The sequence below is a fragment of the Cicer arietinum genome, chromosome 6 (assembly GCF_000331145.2).
Source record: "Cicer arietinum cultivar CDC Frontier isolate Library 1 chromosome 6, Cicar.CDCFrontier_v2.0, whole genome shotgun sequence".
Classification (NCBI taxonomy): domain Eukaryota; kingdom Viridiplantae; phylum Streptophyta; class Magnoliopsida; order Fabales; family Fabaceae; genus Cicer; species Cicer arietinum.
In genome coordinates, this window is record NC_021165.2 from 29,376,337 (window position 1) to 29,390,534 (window position 14,198).

A 14,198-nucleotide genomic window follows, 5' to 3' on the forward strand; every position below is an offset into this window, starting at 1 on the left:
TTAAAATATTTTACCAACCCATCACTTCTCATCTAATCCTTTTGACATAAATGATTCTAGTCAACACACAAAAAAGGATAGTCAAGTGGCTCATTTTTGTCCTTACAAAATCTTAGTACATAGTAAGAAAATATCTAGATATTTTCATTAACCACTCAATAAAATATTAGTATCCTACAAAAATATCTAGATATTTTGTGACTTTAAGTCACATCATCTCATTCATTCTCTGAGTTCGTTCTTAAACGAGTCATATTTCGCTCACAAATAAATGTATAAGTAACTTAAATTTTTTATAATAAATCTACAAATTAAAGCTTTACAAAATTTGTATCCGATGAATTTTTTTTCTCCTTAGCTTAGAAAAATATAATGGGATCAAATTCTCATTATAGTCGATATATAAAACAGTCGATTAAATTTTGGTGTCATTCAAAGTTTGTCAAAATTTAAACAGCAGATATATCTTGCTTGTTTTAAAAGACTCAGTAGAAAATTATTTTTGAAATTTAAACAATGCAAAGACATTCACATAGTCATTTATCATCATGGAATCATTCGGAAAAAATTTCATCGATTAATTTGCAAGTCAAACACTTACAACAATTTTACAAACTACTAACAATGAAAACAATAGACAGACAAAATAAAAGCAACATAAAGCATAATTAGACAATAAGCCCTAATTCTTGTTATAAATAAATCACGGGTCTTACAATTCAATCTATGAATCTTCCTATACAAAGAGAAATTAGAATCCAACACACCACCAACTTATGATGACCTTGATATCCCAATTGCTCTTAGGAAGAATACTATGTAATGTACCAATAAACCACTCAACCCTTTATCCAACTACCTATGTCGAAAAACAATTTTCACCTACCTATAAAGCCTTTCTCACAAGCATAAACACTACCACTATACCTACCTCTCTATTTGAAGCATTGTCCAACAGGAAATGGAAACACACCATGGACTTGGAAATGGACGCACTGGACAAGAATGATACTTAGGATTTGGTCCCTTTACCAAATGGAAAGAAACATGTATGATGAAGTGGGTATACAATGTAAAGTACAAGAATAATGGGTCTATTGAGAGGTATAAGGCAAGGTTGGTAGCTAAAGGATTTACTCAAACGTATGGAGTGGATTACTTATAAACATTTGCTCTGGTTGCAAAAATGAATATCGTTAGGGTGATATTATCTCTAGCAGCTAATTAAAGTTGGAACTTGCATCAATTTGATGTAGAAAACACCTTTCTCCATGGAGATCTAGAAGAAGAAATTTATATGGACTTACCCCCTGGATATAGTGACCATATTGTTGCCAACATTATTTGTAAGCTAAAAAAGGCTCTTTATGGGCTTAAACAATCACTACAAGCGTGGTTTAAGAGGTTTGCTAGAGTCACGATGGGTCTAAATTTCAAAAAAAACCAAAGAGATCATACCCTCTTTATCAAACACTTTGAGTCATGGGGAGTAATAGTGTCATTAGTATATGTGGACGGCATTATAGTAACCGGTGATGATGAAAACAACAACAACTGTTAGGACAACACTTAGACAAAGAATTTGAGATTAAAACCTTGGGAAAATTGAAGTATTTATTGGAAATTGAAGTGGCTCATTCTAAGAAAGGGATATTCACATCCCAACAAAAAGACATCACAAATCTTTTGCAAGAAACGGGCAAGATAGAAAGCAAGCCTACAAGTACATCAATCGATCCAAATTTAAAGTTGGAAAATGCAAAAGAAGACATTGCAATTGACAAGGAAATATACAAAAGATTAGTTGCAAGATTCATACATTTTTCACATATTAGACATGATGTTACCTTCGTTGTAAGCCTAGTTAGTCAATTCATGCACCAACCAAATGAGGTATTACACTTGCAAGTTGTACTCATAATCATGCAATATTTGAAAGGAACTCCAAGAAGAGGCATTTTGTTCAAAAAAAATGGACATGTGGATCTTGAAGCATATACTGATGTTGACTATGCATGGTCAATTTTAGATAGAAGGTCAACCAAAGGATATTGAACTTTCCTATGTGGGAATCTTGTGACTTGGAAGAGTATGAAGCAAAATGTGGTATCTAGACCTAGTGCTGAAGCAGAATTTAGGGCATGGCACAAGGGATTTGCGAGTTACTATGGTTGAAGATCATTTTGGAGGACCTGAAGATAAAGTGGGATGAACCAATGAAACTCTATTGTGATAATAAATTTGCTATTAGCATAATGCATAATCCAATGCAACATGAAAGAACCAAGCATATTGAAGTCGACAGACATACATGCATTTCATCAAAGAAATTTTTTATAATGGCCTAATTTGAACTCCATATGTCTCCTTCCAAGGCAACCTTGCAGATCTTCTAACTAAAATGCTAAATAACAACAACTTTGAAAGAATGAACACCTATTTTACAGCTTGAGGAGGAGTGTCAAAATCTATTTCTATTTTATTATTAAAAACATCCCTCAAGTATAGAGATTCGGTTATATAGGAGTTCTAGAAGAGATTTAGTTATATATGAATACTAATAAGGATTTGGTTGTATAGTAATCTTATATATAGTAATCTCTCTGATGTATTGTAAACATATTTCAATTCAATAAAGTATATTTTTACCCTAATTCTTAAGGCTACTATTTGCAATTTTAGATGCAATGTTCAATCTATCTGGAGTTGTCACTAGGTGGTTACTATTTACCATTGTTGAGATAAAACCTTTTTTATATACGTTTTAATCACAACAAACCTACTAATGATTGCACTTGAGTTTTATTTAAGGAATATGAATTGCATAAGTGAACAAGTAAGACGTCATCCACTTCATCAAAGTGCATAAGTATGTACTCAATAGTGAAAGAATCTCAAAAAGAATATATCAGGTATCAATCATTCAGGAGAATGATTATTACATCTTCAAGATAACATCTTCATGAAGAATGTGATCAAATATGTTCATACAACAATCAATGATCACACCATGTTATAAATCAAAGCGAATCATGTCATAACTAAATTGGAAAAATGAAGATCATTCTAGTTTATTAAAAATTAGCTGCCTGAAAAATGAAGAACATTCTGGTTTATTAAAAACAGAACTCTGGAAAAACAAAGATCGTTCTAGTTTATTAAAAACAGAAGTTTGAAAAATCGAAGATCATTCTAGTTTATTAAAAAACAGCAGTCTGAAAAATGAAAATCATTCTGGTTTATTAAAAACAGAAGTTTGGAAAAACCAATATCATTTTGGTTTATTACAAGATCATTTTGGTTTATCAAATGCTCATTCTAGTTTATTACAAGATCATTCTGGTTTGTCAAATGATCATTTTGGTTTATCAAATGATCATTCTGGTTTATTACAAGACCATTTTAGTTTATTATTAAGATCATTCTGGTTATTTCATTTATCGACAAAAGTAAATTCAACCATTCTCCAAAGTCCAGATCTTAAGATAAACGAATATCAAGACTACTCAAAACAATTATCAAAGCCCAAAAGTCTAGATAAAGGTCCAAATAAGCAAACAACATAAAGATCAATCTCTAATTTGATGAGCTATGAGCAAGGACAACAAGGACACTACTGCTACACCTTTTTGCAGAAAATACATCATGCTTCTGAGACAAAGGGATGATACTAGACAACTACTAAATCACTCATCCGTGTTTTCCATTCAACATAAAACCAAGAATGTTTTGGTTTTATAAAAGAACATTATGTTTATTCTCTTTTAAAGATAAAATTAAAACATATCATTTTCCATTGTTCAAACTACAATTTAAAGAGTATCAAGACTGGTCAAATCAATGGTGAAGCCCATAACTCGAGCTGAATGCCCAAATAAGGAAAACAACCTTAAGATTGATCTCCAAATTAATGAGTTGTGAGCAATGAAGCAAGTACATTCTACTTACATTATTATTCAAAAAAAAAACTCTAATAATTCTAATTTGGAACAGTACCAACTGACATTTCACAACCCAATCCATTCACTCACTCATTCACGTTTTTCATCAAACCTAAAAGCAAGAACATTATTCGATTGTCAAGAACGTTCTAGACAACAATATAAACACATGTTTAATTGCTTTAGAATATATCTAACACTTGGGAAATGTGTCCAACGACTATATTCAGTTTCAACTAAATATTCAAAACCTTTTATCATCTATAAATTGAAGATCAATTGAAAGATGAAGACAATAGTTTAATTTACAAATCTACCAATACTTGTTCAAGTAATAACAAGTCAAAAACTCTTCAAGCCAACTCCAGTTATTTTCACTATATTTGTGGATCATCATTTATTGAGTTTGTCTTTATTTATCTCAAACAAGTGTTGAAAAATTTCAAGATCCCAAACACTTTTATCATACACATTATTTGTAACTTAAGTCTATCATTTATGTTAGATTGAGTTTGTTTGTAAAAATTATTTCAAAGCTGAAAGGTGATTGTAAAAATGCTTTTTAGGTTGAAAGGTGAAGATTGTAATTGATCAAGGTGTGATCGAGAAAAAGGTGTGAAAGAGAACATTCTGGTTCTGAAGCACATAGTGAAAATCTCACAGTTGTGAGGACTAGACTAGCCCGAGTTGGGTGAACTAATATACTTTTTGTGTGTGATTTTTCTATCCCTTATCTTTAATTACTTGCACACACAAATCACACTTCATTATAACAAGTTTTATGATCATCATTTCTTCAAAAAAATATTCTTCAAAAAAAGTTATCAAGCACAGTGATAGGACTAAAGTTTCTCCAACACAGTTATCAAGCACAGTTTTATGATCATCATTTCTTCAAAAAAATATTCTTCAAAAAAAGTTATCAAGCACAGTGATAGGACTAAAGTTTCTCCAACACAGTTATCAAGCACAGTTTTATGATCATCATTTCTTCAAAAAAATATTCTTCAAAAAAAGTTATCAAGCACAGTGATAGGACTAAAGTTTCTCCAACACAGTTATCAAGCACAGTTTTATGATCATCATTTCTTCAAAAAAATATTCTTCAAAAAAAGTTATCAAGCACAGTGATAGGACTAAAGTTTCTCCAACACAGTTATCAAGCACAGTTTTATGATCATCATTTCTTCAAAAAAATATTCTTCAAAAAAAGTTATCAAGCACAGTGATAGGACTAAAGTTTCTCCAACACAGTTATCAAGCACAGTTTTATGATCATCATTTCTTCAAAAAAATATTCTTCAAAAAAAGTTATCAAGCACAGTGATAGGACTAAAGTTTCTCCAACACAGTTATCAAGCACAGTTTTATGATCATCATTTCTTCAAAAAAATATTCTTCAAAAAAAGTTATCAAGCACAGTGATAGGACTAAAGTTTCTCCAACACAGTTATCAAGCACAGTTTTATGATCATCATTTCTTCAAAAAAATATTCTTCAAAAAAAGTTATCAAGCACAGTGATAGGACTAAAGTTTCTCCAACACAGTTATCAAGCACAGTTTTATGATCATCATTTCTTCAAAAAAATATTCTTCAAAAAAAGTTATCAAGCACAGTGATAGGACTAAAGTTTCTCCAACACAGTTATCAAGCACAGTTTTATGATCATCATTTCTTCAAAAAAATATTCTTCAAAAAAAGTTATCAAGCACAGTGATAGGACTAAAGTTTCTCCAACACAGTTATCAAGCACAGTTTTATGATCATCATTTCTTCAAAAAAATATTCTTCAAAAAAAGTTATCAAGCACAGTGATAGGACTAAAGTTTCTCCAACACAGTTATCAAGCACAGTTTTATGATCATCATTTCTTCAAAAAAATATTCTTCAAAAAAAGTTATCAAGCACAGTGATAGGACTAAAGTTTCTCCAACACAGTTATCAAGCACAGTTTTATGATCATCATTTCTTCAAAAAAATATTCTTCAAAAAAAGTTATCAAGCACAGTGATAGGACTAAAGTTTCTCCAACACAGTTATCAAGCACAGTTTTATGATCATCATTTCTTCAAAAAAATATTCTTCAAAAAAAGTTATCAAGCACAGTGATAGGACTAAAGTTTCTCCAACACAGTTATCAAGCACAGTTTTATGATCATCATTTCTTCAAAAAAATATTCTTCAAAAAAAGTTATCAAGCACAGTGATAGGACTAAAGTTTCTCCAACACAGTTATCAAGCACAGTTTTATGATCATCATTTCTTCAAAAAAATATTCTTCAAAAAAAGTTATCAAGCACAGTGATAGGACTAAAGTTTCTCCAACACAGTTATCAAGCACAGTTTTATGATCATCATTTCTTCAAAAAAATATTCTTCAAAAAAAGTTATCAAGCACAGTGATAGGACTAAAGTTTCTCCAACACAGTTATCAAGCACAGTTTTATGATCATCATTTCTTCAAAAAAATATTCTTCAAAAAAAGTTATCAAGCACAGTGATAGGACTAAAGTTTCTCCAACACAGTTATCAAGCACAGTTTTATGATCATCATTTCTTCAAAAAAATATTCTTCAAAAAAAGTTATCAAGCACAGTGATAGGACTAAAGTTTCTCCAACACAGTTATCAAGCACAGTTTTATGATCATCATTTCTTCAAAAAAATATTCTTCAAAAAAAGTTATCAAGCACAGTGATAGGACTAAAGTTTCTCCAACACAGTTATCAAGCACAGTTTTATGATCATCATTTCTTCAAAAAAATATTCTTCAAAAAAAGTTATCAAGCACAGTGATAGGACTAAAGTTTCTCCAACACAGTTATCAAGCACAGTTTTATGATCATCATTTCTTCAAAAAAATATTCTTCAAAAAAAGTTATCAAGCACAGTGATAGGACTAAAGTTTCTCCAACACAGTTATCAAGCACAGTTTTATGATCATCATTTCTTCAAAAAAATATTCTTCAAAAAAAGTTATCAAGCACAGTGATAGGACTAAAGTTTCTCCAACACAGTTATCAAGCACAGTTTTATGATCATCATTTCTTCAAAAAAATATTCTTCAAAAAAAGTTATCAAGCACAGTGATAGGACTAAAGTTTCTCCAACACAGTTATCAAGCACAGTTTTATGATCATCATTTCTTCAAAAAAATATTCTTCAAAAAAAGTTATCAAGCACAGTGATAGGACTAAAGTTTCTCCAACACAGTTATCAAGCACAGTTTTATGATCATCATTTCTTCAAAAAAATATTCTTCAAAAAAAGTTATCAAGCACAGTGATAGGACTAAAGTTTCTCCAACACAGTTATCAAGCACAGTTTTATGATCATCATTTCTTCAAAAAAATATTCTTCAAAAAAAGTTATCAAGCACAGTGATAGGACTAAAGTTTCTCCAACACAGTTATCAAGCACAGTTTTATGATCATCATTTCTTCAAAAAAATATTCTTCAAAAAAAGTTATCAAGCACAGTGATAGGACTAAAGTTTCTCCAACACAGTTATCAAGCACAGTTTTATGATCATCATTTCTTCAAAAAAATATTCTTCAAAAAAAGTTATCAAGCACAGTGATAGGACTAAAGTTTCTCCAACACAGTTATCAAGCACAGTTTTATGATCATCATTTCTTCAAAAAAATATTCTTCAAAAAAAGTTATCAAGCACAGTGATAGGACTAAAGTTTCTCCAACACAGTTATCAAGCACAGTTTTATGATCATCATTTCTTCAAAAAAATATTCTTCAAAAAAAGTTATCAAGCACAGTGATAGGACTAAAGTTTCTCCAACACAGTTATCAAGCACAGTTTTATGATCATCATTTCTTCAAAAAAATATTCTTCAAAAAAAGTTATCAAGCACAGTGATAGGACTAAAGTTTCTCCAACACAGTTATCAAGCACAGTTTTATGATCATCATTTCTTCAAAAAAATATTCTTCAAAAAAAGTTATCAAGCACAGTGATAGGACTAAAGTTTCTCCAACACAGTTATCAAGCACAGTTTTATGATCATCATTTCTTCAAAAAAATATTCTTCAAAAAAAGTTATCAAGCACAGTGATAGGACTAAAGTTTCTCCAACACAGTTATCAAGCACAGTTTTATGATCATCATTTCTTCAAAAAAATATTCTTCAAAAAAAGTTATCAAGCACAGTGATAGGACTAAAGTTTCTCCAACACAGTTATCAAGCACAGTTTTATGATCATCATTTCTTCAAAAAAATATTCTTCAAAAAAAGTTATCAAGCACAGTGATAGGACTAAAGTTTCTCCAACACAGTTATCAAGCACAGTTTTATGATCATCATTTCTTCAAAAAAATATTCTTCAAAAAAAGTTATCAAGCACAGTGATAGGACTAAAGTTTCTCCAACACAGTTATCAAGCACAGTTTTATGATCATCATTTCTTCAAAAAAATATTCTTCAAAAAAAGTTATCAAGCACAGTGATAGGACTAAAGTTTCTCCAACACAGTTATCAAGCACAGTTTTATGATCATCATTTCTTCAAAAAAATATTCTTCAAAAAAAGTTATCAAGCACAGTGATAGGACTAAAGTTTCTCCAACACAGTTATCAAGCACAGTTTTATGATCATCATTTCTTCAAAAAAATATTCTTCAAAAAAAGTTATCAAGCACAGTGATAGGACTAAAGTTTCTCCAACACAGTTATCAAGCACAGTTTTATGATCATCATTTCTTCAAAAAAATATTCTTCAAAAAAAGTTATCAAGCACAGTGATAGGACTAAAGTTTCTCCAACACAGTTATCAAGCACAGTTTTATGATCATCATTTCTTCAAAAAAATATTCTTCAAAAAAAGTTATCAAGCACAGTGATAGGACTAAAGTTTCTCCAACACAGTTATCAAGCACAGTTTTATGATCATCATTTCTTCAAAAAAATATTCTTCAAAAAAAGTTATCAAGCACAGTGATAGGACTAAAGTTTCTCCAACACAGTTATCAAGCACAGTTTTATGATCATCATTTCTTCAAAAAAATATTCTTCAAAAAAAGTTATCAAGCACAGTGATAGGACTAAAGTTTCTCCAACACAGTTATCAAGCACAGTTTTATGATCATCATTTCTTCAAAAAAATATTCTTCAAAAAAAGTTATCAAGCACAGTGATAGGACTAAAGTTTCTCCAACACAGTTATCAAGCACAGTTTTATGATCATCATTTCTTCAAAAAAATATTCTTCAAAAAAAGTTATCAAGCACAGTGATAGGACTAAAGTTTCTCCAACACAGTTATCAAGCACAGTTTTATGATCATCATTTCTTCAAAAAAATATTCTTCAAAAAAAGTTATCAAGCACAGTGATAGGACTAAAGTTTCTCCAACACAGTTATCAAGCACAGTTTTATGATCATCATTTCTTCAAAAAAATATTCTTCAAAAAAAGTTATCAAGCACAGTGATAGGACTAAAGTTTCTCCAACACAGTTATCAAGCACAGTTTTATGATCATCATTTCTTCAAAAAAATATTCTTCAAAAAAAGTTATCAAGCACAGTGATAGGACTAAAGTTTCTCCAACACAGTTATCAAGCACAGTTTTATGATCATCATTTCTTCAAAAAAATATTCTTCAAAAAAAGTTATCAAGCACAGTGATAGGACTAAAGTTTCTCCAACACAGTTATCAAGCACAGTTTTATGATCATCATTTCTTCAAAAAAATATTCTTCAAAAAAAGTTATCAAGCACAGTGATAGGACTAAAGTTTCTCCAACACAGTTATCAAGCACAGTTTTATGATCATCATTTCTTCAAAAAAATATTCTTCAAAAAAAGTTATCAAGCACAGTGATAGGACTAAAGTTTCTCCAACACAGTTATCAAGCACAGTTTTATGATCATCATTTCTTCAAAAAAATATTCTTCAAAAAAAGTTATCAAGCACAGTGATAGGACTAAAGTTTCTCCAACACAGTTATCAAGCACAGTTTTATGATCATCATTTCTTCAAAAAAATATTCTTCAAAAAAAGTTATCAAGCACAGTGATAGGACTAAAGTTTCTCCAACACAGTTATCAAGCACAGTTTTATGATCATCATTTCTTCAAAAAAATATTCTTCAAAAAAAGTTATCAAGCACAGTGATAGGACTAAAGTTTCTCCAACACAGTTATCAAGCACAGTTTTATGATCATCATTTCTTCAAAAAAATATTCTTCAAAAAAAGTTATCAAGCACAGTGATAGGACTAAAGTTTCTCCAACACAGTTATCAAGCACAGTTTTATGATCATCATTTCTTCAAAAAAATATTCTTCAAAAAAAGTTATCAAGCACAGTGATAGGACTAAAGTTTCTCCAACACAGTTATCAAGCACAGTTTTATGATCATCATTTCTTCAAAAAAATATTCTTCAAAAAAAGTTATCAAGCACAGTGATAGGACTAAAGTTTCTCCAACACAGTTATCAAGCACAGTTTTATGATCATCATTTCTTCAAAAAAATATTCTTCAAAAAAAGTTATCAAGCACAGTGATAGGACTAAAGTTTCTCCAACACAGTTATCAAGCACAGTTTTATGATCATCATTTCTTCAAAAAAATATTCTTCAAAAAAAGTTATCAAGCACAGTGATAGGACTAAAGTTTCTCCAACACAGTTATCAAGCACAGTTTTATGATCATCATTTCTTCAAAAAAATATTCTTCAAAAAAAGTTATCAAGCACAGTGATAGGACTAAAGTTTCTCCAACACAGTTATCAAGCACAGTTTTATGATCATCATTTCTTCAAAAAAATATTCTTCAAAAAAAGTTATCAAGCACAGTGATAGGACTAAAGTTTCTCCAACACAGTTATCAAGCACAGTTTTATGATCATCATTTCTTCAAAAAAATATTCTTCAAAAAAAGTTATCAAGCACAGTGATAGGACTAAAGTTTCTCCAACACAGTTATCAAGCACAGTTTTATGATCATCATTTCTTCAAAAAAATATTCTTCAAAAAAAGTTATCAAGCACAGTGATAGGACTAAAGTTTCTCCAACACAGTTATCAAGCACAGTTTTATGATCATCATTTCTTCAAAAAAATATTCTTCAAAAAAAGTTATCAAGCACAGTGATAGGACTAAAGTTTCTCCAACACAGTTATCAAGCACAGTTTTATGATCATCATTTCTTCAAAAAAATATTCTTCAAAAAAAGTTATCAAGCACAGTGATAGGACTAAAGTTTCTCCAACACAGTTATCAAGCACAGTTTTATGATCATCATTTCTTCAAAAAAATATTCTTCAAAAAAAGTTATCAAGCACAGTGATAGGACTAAAGTTTCTCCAACACAGTTATCAAGCACAGTTTTATGATCATCATTTCTTCAAAAAAATATTCTTCAAAAAAAGTTATCAAGCACAGTGATAGGACTAAAGTTTCTCCAACACAGTTATCAAGCACAGTTTTATGATCATCATTTCTTCAAAAAAATATTCTTCAAAAAAAGTTATCAAGCACAGTGATAGGACTAAAGTTTCTCCAACACAGTTATCAAGCACAGTTTTATGATCATCATTTCTTCAAAAAAATATTCTTCAAAAAAAGTTATCAAGCACAGTGATAGGACTAAAGTTTCTCCAACACAGTTATCAAGCACAGTTTTATGATCATCATTTCTTCAAAAAAATATTCTTCAAAAAAAGTTATCAAGCACAGTGATAGGACTAAAGTTTCTCCAACACAGTTATCAAGCACAGTTTTATGATCATCATTTCTTCAAAAAAATATTCTTCAAAAAAAGTTATCAAGCACAGTGATAGGACTAAAGTTTCTCCAACACAGTTATCAAGCACAGTTTTATGATCATCATTTCTTCAAAAAAATATTCTTCAAAAAAAGTTATCAAGCACAGTGATAGGACTAAAGTTTCTCCAACACAGTTATCAAGCACAGTTTTATGATCATCATTATTATTATTATTATTATTATTATTATTATTATTATTATTATTATTATTTTATTATTATTATTATTATTATTATTTATTATTATTTTTATTATTATTATTATTATTATCTGGTGTGCTGATTCTAGTTTTTGATTTTTTGGTAAATTTGTTGATGCTTCAAATATGGTAGACAGATAACCTTTTACACAGGTCCCACAGGTATGTGTGTACTAAACCCACAACTAAACCATATAATATCAGTTCTTAAACTCTTGAAAGAAATATGCTATAGCGTAAAAGTTGGTAATTGAGATTTGAGACTAATCATCTAATATATGTCATGTTTTCTTATGTGATTGATCAATTCATACTACTAAAAATAAATAAAAGCTCTTACAAATTGTGGTTGCAAATTTGCTTAAATGCTAATCATGTTTCTAAAGTTTTTCATTTATATATTTTATGAATCACAGTGGGAGGACTTTTGAATGCAACATGTGGGAATGCTACAGAACTCATCATTGCAATTTTTGCACTTAGCAATAACAAAATTGATGTTGTCAAGTATTCTCTCCTTGGTTCCATCCTCTCCAACCTTCTCCTTGTTCTTGGAACCTCTCTATTATGTGGTGGCATTGCAAACCTTAGATCAGAGCAAAAATTTGATAGAGTAATTCACTGCATTCCCTTTAAAACTTTATCTATTAATTCGAGTTCTAAATTGAGGTTTCTGCTGTCGTTATGCCGCGATCTTTGATATATGAAAAATTGTAGATAAATGTAACATGTTAAGTGATTTATGTTTGAATACATTCATGAAAAAATTGTATTTATTCGTGTTAAGTGGATAAATGTCGCGATCTTCAATTCATGTTTGAATAGTTTGGATATGAATTGCTTTTGTGTATGTATATATTTTTGCCGCGTGTTTGGTACCACAATAGATTTGTTAGAATTACGGTGAGCCATTGTAATTTTACTAGAGCTACATTTTTTAACTTATGTAAAATCATATTGGCTCATCACGATTCTGAAAACCTCACCCTGATACAAAATATTTCACTTAATCAGTTTTAGTATCGATTTTGTGATTACGTAGAATTAATTTTATGGCTGAAATCAATTTTGAAGCTGAAAGCAGAACATAATATATTTGTGGTCAAATCACGTTTGACCAACACAAACGAAGAACCAAACATAGTGCAGCTGCAACTGAGGTCGCAATGCGATAGCAGAGATCTCTAAAACCTTTATATTATGGCCACAATTGCAGCGGACTGCAAATTAGGACTATTCCATTGTCTAGTGTGGACGATTGAATGTTTTGCATTTTTCTTCATGGCTGTTTTAATTTGCAGAGACAGGCAGACATCAACTTGCTTATGCTTCTTGTGGCATTATTGTGCCACTTACTGCCAATGTTGTTCCAATATGGCGGTGCTTCAGCGGCCGTCGATGCAGACTCATCTCTGCAGTTTTCTAGAGCTGCTAGCATTGTGATGGTGATTGCATATTTTGCATACCTTATCTTCCAACTATGGACTCATAGGCAATTATTTGAAGCTCAAGATGTAAGATTTCTTTAATTTTGAAATGGTTAATTTGTTAGCAGCAAAGATCGAACCTTGAACATATTTCTTAATAATTTTTCAGCGTCTCAACTGATACCACTTAGCTACATATTTGTGGATATATTTGATTAGTAATAATTATCTTCATTGATTCATTGTAGGAAGACGATGAAGAGGGTGAGAATGCCTCAGAAGAAGCGGTTATAGGTTTTTGGAGTGGGTTTGTTTGGCTACTTAGCATGACTGTGTTTATTTCTATTTTGTCTGAATATGTCGTCGACACTATCGAGGTAACTGTCTTTCTTTTAATCATTTGAGAGCTTGTCAAATTTGTTGTCAAATATGAATGATGAGGCCATAATTGTGATTATGATTTGGTCGCGAAGACATCAAAAACCTTTGCGTTGAAACCATGGTTGCTTGACTTTTTTAAAAAACTTTGGATGAAATCTTTTTTTTTCTGAGTAAATACTCGAATTTGTCTTTAAAATTGTAAACTTTATCAATTTAGTCCCTCACGTTATGAATATTCCAAAATGAGAATTATTTTTAATCAAATTCATGCCTTTGTTGTTATTTGCAAAGACTAAAATGATATTAATTTGGTAATAACGGGATGAAATTTGAAAATAAATTAATAATGTCAAGGATGCATTTGATAAAAGATTCAGATACAGAGACTTTCTTGATTAAAATTTTGCGAGTTCATTGATCATTTTAGAATATTGATAATGTGAGGACTAGATTGATATTTCCCTAC

At 30.4% G+C, this 14,198-nt stretch overlaps 1 protein-coding gene across 2 annotated transcripts in view; it reads left to right on the top strand.

Annotated features, from left to right (window-relative positions):
- Positions 1 to 12,012: 12,012 nt before the first annotated feature.
- The window catches only part of LOC101503235 (vacuolar cation/proton exchanger 3-like), a 3,960-nt gene continuing 1,774 nt past the window's right edge, over positions 12,013 to 14,198 (top strand). Inside the window, exons 1-4 of one of the 2 annotated variants that reach the window (XM_027336137.2) lie at positions 12,013 to 12,086; positions 12,341 to 12,537; positions 13,226 to 13,438; positions 13,600 to 13,728. In XM_027336137.2, the coding sequence (XP_027191938.1) occupies positions 13,250 to 13,438; positions 13,600 to 13,728 (318 nt within the window). In that variant the 5' untranslated portion in view covers positions 12,013 to 12,086; positions 12,341 to 12,537; positions 13,226 to 13,249. Of the gene's footprint in view, positions 12,087 to 12,126; positions 12,538 to 13,225; positions 13,439 to 13,599; positions 13,729 to 14,198 lie in introns of those variants that run through there. The other variant, XM_027336138.2, reaches the window with a different exon arrangement.